The 18,319-nt window shown below is 45.9% G+C and overlaps 1 protein-coding gene across 3 annotated transcripts in view; it reads right to left on the bottom strand.

Annotated features, from left to right (window-relative positions):
• The window catches only part of AXIN2 (axin 2), a 48,383-nt gene that overhangs the window by 6,849 nt on the left and 23,215 nt on the right, over positions 1-18,319 (bottom strand). For all 3 annotated transcript variants that reach the window (XM_082212435.1, XM_082212437.1, XM_082212436.1), the window contains exons 5-10: positions 13,600-13,740; positions 12,630-13,138; positions 12,196-12,387; positions 11,644-11,874; positions 10,725-10,820; positions 7,436-7,603 (exon numbers count right to left, since the gene is read on the bottom strand). In XM_082212435.1, the coding sequence (XP_082068561.1) occupies positions 7,436-7,603; positions 10,725-10,820; positions 11,644-11,874; positions 12,196-12,387; positions 12,630-13,138; positions 13,600-13,740 (1,337 nt within the window). The remainder of the gene's footprint in view (positions 1-7,435; positions 7,604-10,724; positions 10,821-11,643; positions 11,875-12,195; positions 12,388-12,629; positions 13,139-13,599; positions 13,741-18,319) is intronic.

Raw genomic sequence — 18,319 nt, 5'->3', positions numbered from 1 at the left:
TGGCTAGGGATCTACTCGAGCACCCGTTTTTGCTTTGATATTTAAGACCTCTGAACATACCAACAAGAGACTGGTTTATCTGACAGGAGGTTTTATTTATCTGACTTTGATTAGGGAGATAACAAGATGGGTCTCTTAATCAAGTTAGAAAAGGAAAACTGTTCAGTCATCGGACTTTTTTGTCACTTTCAGATGAACCCATGGATGTAACAAAATCCATTTACTTCAGAAGAGCCCAAAATTCTCCCACCGACCAGCCTTCCTTTTGCTGATCCAAAACCAAAATACAATGAAACTTCCTTCTAGAATCCCTCAAGCTAGCAGGCCAGAGAGGAAAAATGAGGGGAGGGGGGACTTTGAATGAGGCACAAAAGGACTTTCACTCCGTTTTATCTCCTCCTTTCCAAGAGGATAAACAGCTGTAGCAATAACTTCCCCCTTGATCTTAAAACTCTGGCAGCGTTGACAAAATTCTTTGTTTGAACGCCACATTTTTATTTTCTTGAAAGAAAGGAAAAAAAGGAGGGGGGAAAGCTCCACACGCTGACCTTTTCCAAAACTACAACCTTATTTCTCACAGAGAAGTGCAAAAGGGGGGGAGAGGGGTTTGGTGAGGGAGAATGCAAACTAATATCTCCCCCACACACACACAACCTCTTAAAACACATCAGGAGGTCCTTATTTGCTTGTGGAGGGGGGGGACTCTCTCCATTGAAACACTTTTTGAAAAAATGTGGCAAGGTTTGCTTTCTTTCTCTCCCCCTCTTCTGCTGCATCTCTCTCCCCCCCCCCCCGCTTTTTCTACATCTGGCACCCATACAGTCTACAAGGCTTGGAGTTACTGCTCTTTTTCTGAACTACTGCCATGTTACCCAACACTATGCAGAGTGAATGAGAGAGAGAGAGAGAGGAGAGAGAGAGAGACTGTGTGTTTGTTGAGTGTAAGGGCATGCTTCTGATTGTGTGTGTGTGTGTGTGTGTGTGTGTGTGTGTTGGGAGAGAGAGAGAGAAACTCCACAACTATTAAATCGCCTCCTAATATTTCCCCTAAAAACAAATCAACAAAGGCACATACCCACCCCTGAGTTCACACCGCCCCAGCTGAAGAGTACCCCAGCAGAAACCCGAGGTACCTACGTTGTTGCAGACTGACTCGTTCAATAAAGAATTTTGAGTGTCAACCATTTATGCATGCCTTTGTGTGTTAAAAATGAAAGGCACAGGCTTCAAAGACATGCTTATTAAGTGTGCCTTGGAACAAAATCAATGCCAGATGTGACCAGAGCAACCAAGCCAATCCTTCCCCTCAGCAATGCCTGCCACTCTGGGCAGTATATATGGCCCTGTTCCTTGAAGGTCACCTGCAGCTTCGCTCTTCGTCCCCCTCTTCTCCCCCCAACCCACCCACCCCCAAATAATAATAATCAAAGCTTGGATCAAAATGATTCCCTGAGGGAGCAACACATTCAGATAATTAGTTTCACCTTGGGTCTGTACAAGATTCCCCCCCCCAAAATACATATACATGTCATCCATCTATCTATCTATCTATCTATCTATCTATCTATCTATCTATCTCCCCACTGGTCTTTGGCCTCAGCTCCTTTTGTACACATTGCGTACAAAAGTCAAAGAAATAATAACCCCAAAGTTATCTGTCACTTTAAAATGCTCTAACCAGTTACAGCGCGATCCTATAGCAGGGGTCGGCAACCTAAGGCCCATGGGCCACAAGTGGTCCACAGGGGTCGTTTAACCAGCCCCTGAGCCACCCGCTCAGTGAGCTCCCCCGCGCTGCGCTAAACCGGCACAGTGTGGCGTGGGAAATCACGCCTGTGCAGATGCAGAAAATCATATCTGCGCAGACACAGACTCCGGAAATCGCAGACGCGCGCACGTGATCCAGCCCGCGAAGGGATCTCCACTGGAGTCAACCGGCCCAGGTAAACCTTGCTGACCCCTGTCCTATAGGAATGGTAACAACCTCAGCTAAGCATCATCAGTTTCATTCTAGAAGTTCTTCAGAGGTTATCAGAATGATCCGGTCCTGATTTTCCCATCACTGACTTCCATAACATACACAGTAGGCAAATTCAAGGCTCCTGGCTTTGTGTCTACTCAGTGGCGTAGCGTGGGTTCTCGGCACCCGGGGCAAGGCAAGTAATTTGCGCCCCCTAACCCGGGGCAAGGCAAGTAATTTGCGCCCCCTAACCCATGGATTTTAGCACTCGAGTCTCTTCCGCCCCCCCAGATGTTGCGCCAGGTGCAGCAGGCCCCCCTGCACCCCCCCACGCTACGCCACTGCTCCCACCACAAGTCTTCAGGACAGCCATCCGAAGGCTGGCGCGGGGAGAAGGTCTCTCCGCCCCACCGCCAGGCTTCGGAGGAGGTCCGAGGACAGTGGGGTTCCTGCTTCCTCGAGGAGGGCCGGCCAAACACGCCCCCCAAAATGTTGCGCCCGGTGCGGCCGGCACCCCTGGCACCCCCCACGCTACGCCACTGTGTCTACTTAAGAGATCTAAAAAATTCTGGAAATTCTGAAGTCATTGGAGGAGGGAGGGTTTTTTCAGGAAAGAAGGGAAATCTGGGGGGGAATGGGGGGAAGGAACTACTTTGCATATCAAAAGTCACTTTGTAACTTTATGCATTATGTATATCGGTCTACCATATAATTATTGTATGTGGTCTATTAAAAGTTACAGTTCATACAGACAATAATTAACAATTGAATTTATTAAGGTGTTTTGGGGCTGTCGTCCCCCAGCAGCGTGAATTGAACGGCAACGAAATTTTGTCACTCTCTACTTCCTCCCGCTTCCAGTCCTTTTGAGGCCTGTTAAAGAGGACAGAGGCAGATGTATTCCAACTACTCCAGCAAGAGGAAGGCCATAATCAGAAGAGGCATCAGAACCTTCATCCTTCTCTTGTGACAATGGCAGTGCCTTCCAAGAGGCAGAGGTGCATCTTCCTCTTGTATGTGAGAGTTGCACTCGCAGTTGACAGATGAGGACTTAATACAGGAATTGTAATGATGGGATACTGCACATAGTCTTACATAAAGGTTTTCCTGTTGCACACTTTTAGAAATAATTTGGGAGGGGGAGTAAATAGATGAACACCTTGTCTTAAACATTTTGTTTGTCATTGTAAAAGAAAGTGTTTCATGATGCCCATTTTTTTAAAAAAAAATTAATTGAAGGAAAATGAGGAAAAACACAGGGGGTTTTTTTAAATAGAATTTTTCATTCCCCGCCCCTGGGACTTTCGCAAATCCACTATATGTTTTCAGACCCATGTCTCCACTCCATTCATGGCAGTGTATGCCACAGAGACATGGTGTGCAAACAGAAACCTAGGTTTCCCTTAGAGTGTGGTCCTGAATTTTTTTGTGCTTGGGATGGGATGGGGAGCGGATTTGAACAGTGTTAGAAACTGGGATAGAAAAGCTAGTAGCCAAATGGCTTCTAGGACCTGAGTTGTGGGTGCCAAAACAGAATGTCTAGTTGCCCCAGGGGGTCGGCAACATTTTTTTTATCATTTTGATAAGCATGCACTAATATGCAATTCACATAAGTGACACATTGTTAATATCACCTTTTTAGCATAAATTATTAATACATGTTTTAATTTTGTGTTTACAAGAAAAAATATTGGTACCGTACTTCGGTTTTCAAAACACTCTACAGTGGTACCTTGGGTTACATACACTTCAGGTTGCACATGCTTCAGGTTACAGACTCCGCTAACCCAGAAATAGTACCTCGGGTTAAGAACTTTGCTTCCGGATGAGAACAGAAATCATGCTCCGGCAGCACAGCAGCAGCAGGAGGCCCCATTAGCTAAAGTGGTGCTTCAGGTTAAGAACAGTTTCAGGTTAAGAACGGACCTCCGGAGTGAATTAAGTACTTAACCCGAGGTACTGCTGTACTCTTTATTGTTAAACTCCTTAACATATTGTCTATCCTTAACATATACTCTGAGGCTTCAAAGCACATACATTTCAGTAATCCTTGAGTGTCAGCCAGGCGTGAAATATGGCACTTAAGACTTTTTGAGGTGCTTGCAAATGGAGATCCTTTAGGCACAAAATGCGCCCGGCGCCCTGCTAATTTCAAACCCTGGATTTGGAGGGGAGGGGGAAGCCCCGTTGTGCTAGCAGGAGCCCCTGAGCCAGCATCCACTAACACACCAGATTAGTTTAATCTGGGCCTACAAGAGATGCAGGCCCTACTACGCTTTCCTCTATGTTCATCATGAAAACATATTAAGGCAATTTACAAAAAGCCTACACTCAGATTGGTGGTGCGGAGCATAGATCCATTCCGTAAAACTGGCATCAGCGGACTGGACATCACAGTGAAAAAAGGGCCTATGTTCATTGAGTTCTACAATCCAGTTTACATGAGAGCTCTGCTTGATCAGCTGAATGTACCATCTAGGCCGAGGGTAAGGTAAAGGTAAAGAGACCCCTGACCATTAGGTCCAGCAACTCTGGGGTTGCGGGGCTCATCTCGCTTTATTGGCCGAGGGAGCTGGCATACAGCTTCCGGGTCATGTGGGCAGCATGACTAAGCCGCTTCTGGCGAATCAGAGCAGTGCACGGAAACACCGTTTACCTTCCCGCCAGAGCAGTACCTATTTATCTACTTGCACTTCGACGTGCTTTCAAACTGCTAGGTTGGCAGGAGCAGGGACTGAGCAACGGGAACTCACCCAGTCACAGGGATTCGAACCGCCAACCTTCTGATTGGAAGTCCTAGGCTCTGTCGTTTAACCCACAGCGCCACCCGCTTCCCATAGGCCAGGGGTAGTCAGCCTTTTTATACCTACTGCTCACTAATGCATCTTTCTTGATGGTAAAATTTCCTTACCGCCCACCAGTGCTCGATGGAAGGAGGATTCAGTTTGTGCCATAGAACGGCCCCTACCGCCAACCTAGAATCCTGAAAAGCCCACTAGTGGGCGGGAGGGACCAGGTTGACAACCCCTGATCTAGGCCATCATTCTGCTCTCATGGTAGCCAACCAGATGCCTGTAGGAAGCCCACAAGCAGGGCCTGAGTGAAGCAGCATTCTCCCCACCTGTGATTCCCAATGCTACCAGGAACCCAAAATGCACAATAGCTTCTCCTTGGTGTGTTCAGCCACCACTTCACAGAATTGTAGAGTTGGATAGAATCCTCAGGATCATCTGGTACTAATCCCCTGCCAATGCAGGAATATGCAGCTGTCCTTTACGGGGACCAAACCTGCAACCTTGGCATTATCAGCACCACGCTCAAACCAACTGAGCTATGCATGCACTTGCACAACAGCTGTCCATACAGGGAAATCTGTCATTTTCAGGCTGAGGAACCAAGGAAGAAAAGCACTGGCAGCTCAAACCACATGGATACTGCCTGCCACATGCTGCTTGCTCCTTGGAGAGTTTTAGTTCGCATTCCCATCAGCAAACACACCACTTTGGTAGCATATGTGCTGCCCCGTAGGGATGGACTTTATATGCTGTAATTTCACACGTTTATATTCTGCTTTCCATCTGGTATGGGCACCAGATTCAAAGCGATTCAGAGTGATTTTAAAAAAAACCAAAAACAACCCAGAGTGATAACCAACAAATGGCTATAGAAGCCAGATATAAAAAACATCAGAGTAAAGCTACAATGTGCTAAAAACCTGGAGGAATCAAAAGAAAAAAGCAGGGCAAAAGGATAAAGACAGAGTTGGTTGCCAGGCAAGCCTCCCTAGAGCGTGCATTCCTCAGGTAGTAACAGCAAAAGGCCCTATCCTGGATTGCTTCCTGCCTCTCCTCTGATGGCAGATGGACAGCTTCCAATGAGGACCTTAATACATAGGCAGGACATGTCTTCATAACACAGAAAACACATCAAGGCTGGGGTGGCTCTGCAAATGCTGCTGGATTGCACCCCTATCACCCCTGACCATTGGGCATGCTGGCTGGGGCTGATGGTTGGTGGTGGTCCAACAATGTCTGGAGCAGAACAAGGTCCCCTACCCCTGCTTTAAAGAAGTAAGTTTTCCAAAGGAAGCAATGGCATGTTGTGAGCTTTTGGCAAAAACTCAAGTGCACCAGGGCAACTGTGAGTGGAGAAGACACAGAGGATCAGGAGGTTAAGAGTAACAAAGGGTAGGGAGGAAAACAATAGCTATGGGGGTAATTATATGGTCCTGCGGTAGAATGAATCCACAGCTTCCAGTGTGGGTTTTGAGCCCCTCCACTGATGCTCATACATTTCCCGCTGTCACAGTCCCGCCAGCTACAGACATTCACACGTTGGCTAATGTGAGAATTGGGTATAATGTGAGGAGTGGCTAAGGGACATTTGGCAACACAAATTCCAAATGCACATAGAATCATACAATAGAACTGTAGAGCTGGAAGGGATCCTAAGGGTCATCTAGTCCAATCCCTTGCAATGCAGGAATCTCAACTTAAGGCGTATCTCAATAAAGGCACATTCACACATTGGGTATTTACACAGGATGTGCCAACAGAGGAAATGTCAACTGCATGTCCGGTTGATCCTATGTACTGTCCAGGAGATGGATATGTCCCTTATGATCTGAAATCTTTACTCAATACTACAATATTGATTTTGTAGCATCTAGTTTGCAGTACCTTCTGTGAAACCTACACCTCTCCTCACACAGTTTGTGCTTCAGCAAATAGTGTACCAAGTACAATAAATCAAAGTGGCTTATTTCTTTTCACAAATTAGGGTTTATCATTTGAGTCTGTTTCCATGGGCAAGCAGGACTTTGATTTAAGGCTTAGTTGCTTACATAGCCTTGTGCAAAACAAACCCCAGAATCAACTAACCAAAGGAAGAACACACTTCAGACGCTATCACCTCCCTTGCAAATAGAGGCACATAGCTGTGATCTCGTAGGAAGCACTTACATGCACAATAAACATTACTACCCCTCAGCAGCTGATTACTCTGAAGCTGATTATTTACATTTTGCAAACTGCAAAGAGGGAATAATTATCTACAGAGCAATCGATTGCAGGGAAATCAAATTACTTGTTAGAAACAAAACCAGAAGCACTTCTAAGGCAGCAGCAATAGCCAGGGAATGAACTCAGAATGAATGAATACCTATTACGCAAGACTGTGGCTCATCCGCTTGTGAAAGGAAACTGTGCTAGCAACATCGTTATATAGTCTATCCACCCGGTGAGGCCTAGTCTGGTTGCTGGAGCAACCAATCCACCTCTTAACTACTATTGGTTTGGTGGGTAAATACAAAGAGGACAGCAGAAACTCAGACTAGTGAGCAAAGTTGCAGCCAACCATCAAAAGCCTTTCCTTGTGGGAGGATGCTTAGAAATATCTCTTTGGTTATTTTGGCACACGGTCTCTGCAAACACAAGGGAAGAAGAAGAAGAAGAAAGAAACCACAAATATGCTTACCTATAATTTCCCTTCTTGCTCAGCTGCTCTTTAAAGTGCCCAAGTGTCAGGCTCTGGGCCTTTAACATCCTCCTATAGGGAATTTCCTCTCCACAGAAAAAATAAGTGACAACCAACTCACTAGGCTGGGAAGAGTGAGCAACAGGGAGTTTCTTTGGTTCTTTGTGACTGAAACATAAAAGAAGGGAGGAAAGAAATAGACATTATTTAGAAAGCATTTATGCCATAGTCAGAGAGCAGAACTTCATGAGAAGCATATATAGTCAGCTAACCACCTATAGCAGCTGGATAGCAAAATAAATGCCTAAGCTTGATATCTGTTAGTACACCAAACTCTGAAAGTCTCCATGTCTGATAAACATTACCAGTGGATGGTTAGAGGAATGGGGTTTGCATTTAAACACAGAGAATTAAAGCCAAGGGGCAAGACCAGCAAACTTTGTGGAGTTTTGAACCCGGAAATGCACACACTTAATTGCCAACCTGAAACCCATGTAAAAATCTCAAACTAGCCACTGAACATATTTTGTGGCCTAAAGATTTACAGTTGGGGTTGTAGAACCTGTGGCCAATAGTGGATGGCAGCGTGGGGGGCGGGCACTCGCCTAACCTGCTGCTGCCCATGTAGCCGTTGCATACAGGGGTGGAGAGGGAGCAAGGCAGAAGTGAGGCTGGTGCAGTGCAAACGCACCAGTGGAACTAACCTGCTGCTCACACCAGTGCTTTTGCGCCTTGCCAACCTCCCCCTCTCTGTTCCAATATGCAGCAACAACTGAGGAAACCAGAGGTCAGGTGAGTACCATTGCCCCACCCCACCTTCTGATATTGTCTGTCATCCTCCATACGCCGATACCCATCTGCTCCAGCCATCATGGCCAATGGGCAGGGGTGGTGAGAAATGTGGTCCAGAAATATCCGGAGGCCCACAGGTGTCTCATCCCTGCTTTATAGGCTCAAGTCAATTTGGTCCACAGGGCAACACGATGTCAGTCTCACTCCCACCTCTAATTTGTTGTTAATGTGTTGTATGAGCTTGGCCAAGTCAAGTCATTCCTTTATCAACCTAAAAGCAACAACAACCCTACTGTCTATTTCCAAACACCAATGGAATAGGCCAAATGGGGGAAGTTGAGCGCTGGAGGTTTAGCCCTCCCCATGTATGCAATGGTTCACTTCAACTACATGGATGGAGTCTGGCTGAGGTGCTTTCTAGCCACTTCTCAGCCAGGTTCACTTTGCCACAGACAACTAGAGTGTTTGTTCCTTTGGGGAGCTTAGCTGAATTACTGAACTCTCAGGACTGTGTAAGACTTCTTAGGAACTAAACTGTATACAGGTGAATTCTGAGAAAAGATAGCCCTTGAGGAAACTTTCCACTATGGTTCCCAGCACTCTGTAACCTTCTCAGAAGGAGCTGTTGTTGTTGTTACTACTTAAATTTGGCAGTTGTTTTATCATGCCCAAGGCAACTCAGAGCAATTTACAACCAAACATGCAGGCAATGAACCCCACATAGATACGTTAGAACCAAAAGAAAAGAGAAATACATTAAAAACATCTTGCCCACTTCTAAAAGGCCACTGATGGTTAAAGACCAAAGGCCTGGCTGCAGAGGAAATTTTTTTGCCTTGCACCTAAAGATATGCAATGGTGCCCTCTGGACCTCTTAGGAAGGGCGCACAACAAGAAGGGTCCAGGATTATGAGCGCAGGATCTGGGCCAAATCATATGGGGAAAGGTGGTCATTTAGGTATTGTGGATGAAGAATTAAAGTCAGTCAGAACCAGCTAAGAAACTGCAGAGTTATTCTTCATGGATTGCTGAATGTCTTAATATAAATTGATGGAGAACATTTTCTGAAACTAGTTGCCTGTAAAGCTTCTGTATTTTTCTATGCTGAATTTCTGGACTTTCTTTCAGCAGTGGTTAGATTTTTAAGCCTTCATCTATGTGTTTTGAACTGCATTTTACCAATTTGTTGCATTTCATCACTGATCTTGTTTTTAATGCAACAGACTAACATGGTTATCCCTCTGGAAATCAACTAACTTGATTTCCAAGCCTCTACAACCATGTGGAATACAATCTTGTCTACACACACACACACACACACACACACACACAAGCCTTTTTGGTGGTGGCTCCACATCTGTGGAATGACCTCCCAACTTTATATTGTTTTAGACAGCAGATAAGAACTCACTCTTTCTGTCAAGCTTTTAGAGGTGGAATGGTTAAGCCATTTTTATGATGCTGTCAATTAAGTTATACACGGGCATTTTTAAAATCTTTTTGCTTATTATTTTTTATATTTTGTAAGTTGCCCTGTGACTTGTGTGTGTGTGAGAGAGAAGGATGGTATAGCAATCCCTTACTAAATAAATAAAATAAATCCAAAGCTTCAGATGAGCAGAGGTTTCCAATTCACTTCCGTGTCAAGACAAACACCATACTTTCTTCTACACTGATGTGAATTAGAAAGCTGCTCATTATGTGTACCAACACATGCATATTAAAAACTGCTGTGTCCAGGTAAGAGATCTGCCTGTTGCACCAGATTCCGTGGTGCAGTTACAGTCAAGCAGATTTTTGGAGCCATGATGTTGTGGAGCCAATGGCAAGAGCAGCAGATAGCTAAGCTCTCCTCACACCTTGGGACTCCCAAGGAAGAGCAACCCTCTTAGGGAATAACAAACAACTCAGTTACTCAGCAGAATAGCAACGGCGCTTTGAATGCCATGCAGGCAACTTCTGAGGCAACATTGACTTGGCATGTCAAAAGGTCACAAAGTGTTACTCCACAGTAATTTACTCTTCCTAATTTGTTCCAAGTCTTTGTAGAGTGGCTTCAGGAAGAGAAAAAAAGCTACTCGCACAGACAGCTGGTGGACTTAAGGTCAACCAATTAAAAATGAAAGGCTACAGTCAGGTGGCTTAGCCTGGACTTCAAACATTGCTCATTGCATAAGATGAAGAGCGTAAGAAAGAAAACTTTAATTATTTAGACTGTAGCAGATTTCTTGTTAAAAAGAACTATCCTGTAATTAGACTAATCCAATCTTTGTCCACTTTACAGGAATGCAAGCTTTTTTAAAAAATAAAAAAATCAGAAGACAAGATTTGAAAAAAATGTTTTGTTCTGTTTTCACCCCCATCAAAAGAGGAAAGACCAGGCTTTAGCTGCCACGGAAAGATTACATTTTTAAAGCACCACCCCACTGATAAAACACAAGTTTTGAAAGGTAATGAATGATATCCAAAGCTAGATGTTGCATATGGCAACACTCACTCTTCTGCCGCTACGCTTGCATTGCAGAAAGGACTGTTTCCTCCTGGTACAGAAGTCAAGTGGTTGCGATCCCTGGGCTGACTCGAAGCCGAACATCTAAAGGTTGGAAAGCAGGGAGGGGGAGCAGAGAAAGGGAAGAATGATTAAGGATGTCAAAATCCCACCAGTATATCTAATATCCAGGGCAGACAGTTAAAACTATGCCTGAGTTTTCCAGTGAAAGACAGCAAGGCTCTTTGGCCAAGTAACCGGATTCACTTCCACAAGACGTTTAAGAAAAACAAACAAGGGCAGAGTTCAATATTCTAATTGTTTATGATAAGAACGGGAGATTATAATTTCTAAGGCAATGATCCGTTTGATGGCTGGGCCTTGTCTGGTTTTGCACCACCAGACCTTCACATCACCTGCGGTGCCATAAGCTTCCACTAGGATGAAGACAGCCAAACTAAAATGGCATTAACTTGCAAGGGGATTTACAAATCAAGCTATTGTTGTTGTTTTTTTACAGCTGTTAAGAAGTTTTGTTTCTTCTCCATCTTAAAAAGGGTTGCATGAAGCTCAAACTGGACTGGAAAGAGCCTTCCTAATGACAAAAACGTTAAGGTCAGGGAGGGGGCAAAGAGGTGGCCGCTCTGCTTCAGCCCCAAGTCACCCCTCCAAGAGGACTAAATGAACCACATGAATTAGCATCACATCCTTCCCATCTTTCATTCTCAGGACTGACCACCAGACACGAGCCTGCAAGACCATAGCCTGATTTGCTTTATTTTCTTGCCACAAGCCATCAGCTAGCTGATAAGGATGTGAAAGCATTCAACTTTTGAAGATAATGTTCACACATTCAAGACCTTTTGCACCTATGTTGCAGTAAGCGCGGTAAAGAGGCACCCCAGCACCCAACCTGTAGGAAGGTTACCGTTGTTTCTGTGGCTTGGACACTTCCGCTAGCCTGCGGCAAGCTTCCTCCAGCTGGGCCAGAGTGTTAGGCGGCGTCAGCGGGGGCATGGCGGGATCCTGGACGAAAGGGTGGGCGGGCTGTGCGCCACGCGGGTGGCTGCTGCTCCCCCAGAGGTGGTGACGGGCCGGGCGCTCGCCAGGCATGCCTCTGGTGGACTCCGAATTGTAGGCCTTCTTTGTGCTTTGTGTGCTGCAGAGAAAAAGACAGGGGAGAGGGAAGGAACAAGGTTATAAAAGCTGGAAAATATGAGTTTAATAGCAGCTTCTGTTCTGTGCACTCACTCTCCCAAAAAAAGAAAGAAAGAAAAGAAAAAGTCTGTCATAACATGAAAAGGGGCTCTTGCCAAAAACATGACATTTTTGTGGTTTTTCTGGTTCCGCAGAACAGCTTTCATATTAAACCGGAGGAGCAAAAGAGCTCCATTTGTTTTTAGTGATTGTAAAAATAGACAGCTGTGTAATAGATAAATATTTACCGGGAGCAAGAGTGTTGCAGACAGCTTATATTTACCTATGGGGTTTGTGCTTAGATTGTCTTTCACTCTCCAGCATCCACTGCCAGACATTCTGAGAGCGGTCCGCCTCCCCTCCAGGTAGCTGGATTCCTGGTGGTATGGAGAGCCCTCCTCCTTCCCCGCCTGGCAGAATGATGCCATCTGGTAGCTTACAGTTCCTTTTGGGTAGTGTCCCGGTTCGGCTGAGGCTTCAGTGAGAGAGAAAAGAGAAGAGCACTTAAGATTGCTGCTTGTTTGCCGTTCTGCTAGCTTATGCCAGAAACACGCAGCACCCAGCTCTCCTCCTCTCCCCCGTAATCCCCAGCTCTTTGCGATTTCATAAACTACCAACAGCTACCCATTGTTTACAGAGCACGGCGTGAGTCACAGCACTATAGCCAAGTTTTTGACACCTGCCCTTCCCCATGCTCAACCACCAGAGGAAACTTACCCAAACGGCTCTAGCTGAGCCATAGGGAGGTCCACCCCCTTGGAGTGCCCCTTGCACTTGGAGTAGCAATAATAGTCACTGCCCCCGGCGGCACATAAACACTGGACTCGCTGGGCAGCTTCCGCTTCTATCTGCTCTTTCGTCTTGGGAATGGTGTGGTGGTGGATGTAGTGGTGGTGAACGTGGTTGGTGGTCTGCTTCGTGATAAATCCTTTGCCGATGAGGGCGCAGGCTGTGGGGATCGAGGCTGTGCCCGGCGCAAGGAGCAACTTGCCCCCGGGGAGGCGGTCCGGAGAGCGTGCGCGAGGGCTGTGCCGGCCCATGCCAGGCGACTGGCACCCCGGGGTCTTCAGCACTCGGGAGAGGTGGTCGTCTAGGATTGCCTGAGGGTCGTCCTCGTAGCTGCCGGAGGGCAAGAGGGCAAGGGGGTGCTGCGGGTGCTGACTGGCCCCAACCTCTCGGCCAGGCTGTGCGCCCACAGGTGCGTCAGATCCCTCCTTCTCTTCATCCTTCAAGGGCAAAACACAAAGAGCAATCAATCAATCAATCAATCCATCCATCCATCCATCCATCCATCCATCCATCCATCCATCCATCTGCAGAGCTGAACAAGGGCGGTTGAGAAACTGCTCCAGACATTATGCAGTTCTGCATTAACAACCTGAAGAGGAGATAACAGACCTACAAGGGGGGGGAGCGGTCAGGTCTGTTATTGTCTTTTAAATACCAAGAGGCACAGAGTGAAAACGGGAAGAGGGAATCATTCGCATTTTCGGGTTTTAAAGACAGGAGAATCGACAGCTTGCCCCTAAGTAGGAACGAAGAAGCCCTGTGGTCTTGCCATCTCTTAACATCCCGCTTCGAACCCCCGCCTCTGCTACCCCCTCCTTCCTTCCCTCCCTCCCTCCTCCTAGCCAAGGGAGGCTGCCGCCCAGCAGGCGTCCGCCCCTGAACGGGTTAATCCACCTACCTCTGTGATTTGCTGCAGCCTCTCTTCCAAGCAGTCCATGGTCTCTTGCTCCCGCTTGAGCTTCTCCAGCCGAGAGATGAGCTCGGCTGCGAAGGTGGCCGGTTCCACGGGGGTCATTTCCTTAGGAAGGCGGTGGGTTCGCTATACAGAGCGGGGACAAAAACAGCGAGCCATGTTTAGCAGGCGGCTTCAGCAGCTCAGCCCATGCGGCATTCCTGGCCCCGTTCAGCTGGTTGCGTCTCCATGTTTGGATGAAAAGGAGTCCGCAACCAGGCATGGTCTGCTCTGGATTTTTATGAGCCGTTGCCGCGGCCTCATGGAGTGACATTCTCCCCAATAGCGCTTGCCTTCGGCAGGAGCAGTTGGTCGCACTCCGAGGAACCCTGCTTGTTCTCTCTGTAGTACAACCAGCCCATCAGTAACTACTCTGAAGTAGAAAATCTTCAAAGACTGTTGTCAAACATCAAATGAAAAACTCCGAGGTGGGAGGGAGAGACTTTAACTCAAGGAATAAAAGTGGAGTATAAACAGAAAGGAGTTGGAAATTAAAAAAAAATATAATAAGATGTTTGGGGGGTGGAAAGGGAAGGGAACTGAGGGGGGGGGGAGAGAAAAAGAGAAGTCAAACGGTTGCAGATCAGAGAAGTGCTGGTAATTTATTTCCTGGCTACACACTGGGCACCTTTGAGGTAGTGTTGTCTCAACAGTGTCCTAGATCTCCCTCTCTCTCTCTTTTTCTCTCTCACTCCCCCCCTCTCCCTGCCCTCCATCTCTTTGTACAGAAAATGAAGGAAGCTGCTGCAGGCAAGCAGTGCTACACTGCTGAGCGTGCCTGCCTCAAGCAGATCTATCAAGGGAAAAGGGAACATCTCCAAATCAAGTGTAGAATATAAAAAAGCAGGCGAGAGAATCTCTGCCAAAAGAAGCTAGGAAAGACCCCCACCCACCCACAATCGCTGTTCTCATCTCCCCACAAGTACTCCCCCTCCATTTCTTTTTGCCTTTACCCTTAAATTCTGCAGGCACACACACACACAAACACACATTTTATTTTATTTTTATTTTTTAAAGCAGAAAGCCGAACTGCCAGCTCTTTCACATACTACCCATGAGATGAGGTGGGGCCTCTCTCTCTCTCTCTCTCTCCTGCAACCACTTAGCTTCAGAAATGATGTGAGGGTAGAAAAAGGCCACTCTGCTGGAAATTGTCACTCTTACACAAGCTGGCTCTATTCAGTTCCCTGATCAAAGCACTGCCTTACAGAGAAAGTCGATTTGCACGCCCCAGGACAAAATAATCTAATTTACAAGCGGAGGCTATAGAACTTTCTTTATGGAAGGGATAGGGAAATATAATAAATAAATAAAGAGAGAGCGCACACAAAAACAAAACATCTCTGTACACCTCAAATTATCAGTCTACCTACCTATCTATCTACTAATGTTTTCTCTACTACATAAGGAGAGGGATTTGGTTACACAAATCATGAGACAAGATAGGTTAGCACTTGTCTGGGTAAACAGTTTTGCAGAGAAATGCCTCGCTAGAAGAATCACACCAGCATCTCCCTCAAACCTTCTGTACTTTAAAGGAGAGGGCAAGCCAACCTTCCCAAATATATAGAACCAGATTAGCTGCTTTCCTTGAAAACCAAGAGGCAGGAAAAACACTGGTTTTTTTATTTATTTTTAATTTTGGAAAGCGCATATTTGGTACAAATATCCTCTTTCCTTTGCAGAGGCTGGGATGTCTATTTCCTGCCAAGAAGTTGTAAGTGGTGGTAGAAATCCTGGCTCTGCTCAAACAAATAGCAGAACTCCCAGTGACTTCAATGAACACAGGATTTCTCCTGGTGTGTTTCTCTCTCTTTGACGTCCTGGAGCAGACCAGAAAATGGAAAGCATGATCCTTTTTTTTAGAAAAAAAGAAAGAAAGGGGGGAGCAGCTGTGGAAGTTAGGGGAGAGATTTAAGAAGGATCTCCCCCCCCCCCATTTCCCTCCTAGCCATCCATTCATGTGGCTTAAAATGGGTAGGAGGGCGGACACTTCATATCAGTTCTTCAGAGCTAATCAACGTGGTGCAAACATACCAGAAGGCAAGTCCATATTAATTGTCCTCAAAAAAGAGGCAGTGACTGGGAGGAGGAAGAGGAATTCATCTTTCCAATGGTGGCTGGGCACATGGAGCCCAGTGTGAAAAGAGAACACAGTGGGGAGGGGGGAAGTATGTCAAATGGAAAAGGAGTCATACAGGAAAATAGAAACAAGAAAGGACATACAGAGAAGTCTTGCAGGATCATTATCAAACGTCCGTCAAGTCTGGCATCCAATTTCCAATGGGGTAAAAGATATGTGACAACATAAGAAGACTGCAAAAGCAGGACCTGAGTGGAAGACCACCATCCTCACTTGGGATTCAGAGGCCTACTGTTTGGCAGGTGCTTCTATAACAGTGGTACTTCGGACACTATGGGACTTCAGCTCCCATCATTTCTGCCTGGATTTAGGGTGGTCGTCCCCCCCGGCCAGGATCATTATCACCATGATCCTATACTTATAGGGGTACCTACTCAATACTTGTGAAAATAAGGAATATTTAGGAGGGGCGCCCAATCTTGTCCTCTCTCAGCAGTGAAATCACCTTGCCAACAAAGGTCCGTATAGTTAAAGCTATGGTTTCCCCAGTAGTGATGTATGGAAGTGAGAGCTGGACCATAAAGAAGGCTGATCGCCAAAGAATTGATGCTTTTGAATTATGGTGCTGGAGGAGACTCTTGAGAGTCCCATGGGCTGCAAGAAGATCGAACCTATTCATTCTTAAGGAAATCAGCCCTGAATGCTCACTGGAAGGACAGATCCTGAAGCTGAGGCTCCAACACTTTGGCCACCTCATGAGAAGAGAAGACTCCCTGGAAAAGACCCTGATGTTGGGAAAGATGGAGGGCACAAGGAGAAGGGGACGACAGAGGACGAGATGGTTGGACAGTGTTCTCGAAGCTACCAGCATGAGTTTGACCAAACTGCGAGAGGCAGTGGAAGACAGGAGTGCCTGGCGTGCTCTGGTCCATGGGGTCATGAAGAGTTGGACACGACTAAACGACTAAACAACAACAGGGTGTCTTATTACCAAAGTCCACCCCTGGCCACAGGCTTACCCATACCTAGTCTAGAAGCTCACAGGGCAGAGTAGGAAGGAAATAGCCAGGTAACCTTTTGGCCTGCCCACTGCCCTTAGCATATGGTACTCAGAGTGCCATGGATACGGGTTTTTCGTAGCCAGCAAAAAGGAAATATTGAGGGAGAAGAGGCAGGTGGAAAACCTTCAGGTTTAAACCTAGAAAGAATTTCTCATGCACCAGGAATGAAACTCTGGAAGTACATTTTTAGGAAGTCTAAACATGTGGGATAGCTGCTGGTGTAAGGCACCTGGTATCTTGTTTAGCTATACAAGGAAGGAAGGAAGGGATGCTTGGATCAGTAAGTATCAGATAGTTGGGTGATAAGAAAAGCTGTTGGCCTGAAACCCTGGAGAGCTGCTGCCAATCAGAGTAGACAAAACTAGGCTGGATGGACAAACAGGGCCGTTTCCTATGTCCCCCTATGCTGGTTGGAAGAAGCGTGAAACTCCATTGCTACTGCCTCCAGTGAAGATGAGTCCAGTTGCCCCAAGTAAGCACCATTCATAGGATGTGGGCAGTGAGCCTGCTCTGCCATTTCTAGGAAACCCAAACCCCTGTGTTGCAAAATGTGACAATCTACAAAAATGCAAATGCAAGTCGCTGGCTAATAACTGTTTGTAAATATATAATCGGCATGATGTCATTCAAAATATATAAATACAGTGGTGCCCCGCAAGACGAATGCCTCACAAGACGAAAAACTCGCTAGACAAAAGTGTTCTCCGTTTTTGCGTTGCTTCGCTAGACGAATTTCCCTATGGGCTTGCTTCACAAGACGAAAACGTCTTGCGCTTTTTTTTAAAAGCCGCTTGAAGAGGCGCAGTTGTGATGGACCGTGCTTCGCAAGACGAAAAACATCGCAAGACAAAAAGACTCGTGGAACGAATTCTTTTCGTCTTGCGAGGCACCACTGTAAGCCACTTCAAAACTATCTATCTATCTATCTATCTATCTATCTATCTATCTATCTAATACAACACATCTCGCAAAATATACAAGTAAGTGCAAGTTGTTATATGTATCAGAGTCAAACAAAGATTCAAACAACCAATGAATAGCGAGGAACGCCAAACCGTCTCTCAAAGGAAGATGTCTCACAAAAGTCTGGAAAGGACAGTGCATCCAGAATAGTTCAGCTGTTTCGGAATAAAGTCTTTATCAGCGAATAATTATCAATGAAATATACATACTAGTGAAGATCATACTAGTGGGTCAGTGCTCACTGGATAATGTAGCTGCTGATGAAGTGATCTTTGTTTGACTCTGATACATATAACAAGTTGCAGTTACTTGTATATTTTGTGAGATGTGTTGTAATATATATATATATATATATATATATATATATATATATATATATATATACACACACATACATACACACACACACACACACACACAGAGAGAGAGAGAGAGAGAGAGAGAGAGAGAGAGAGAGAGAGAGAGTGTTCTGAAGTGGCTTATTCATATATTTTGAATGACATCATGCCGATTATATATTTACTAACCGTTATTAGCCAGCGTGTTGCGTTTGCATTTT

Source organism: Podarcis vaucheri (assembly GCF_965113315.1).
Source record: "Podarcis vaucheri genome assembly, chromosome: 2".
NCBI classification, from domain to species: Eukaryota; Metazoa; Chordata; class Lepidosauria; order Squamata; family Lacertidae; genus Podarcis; species Podarcis vaucheri.
Note: the sequence above shows the minus strand (reverse complement) of the source record. Positions and strands in the feature narration are given on the sequence as shown.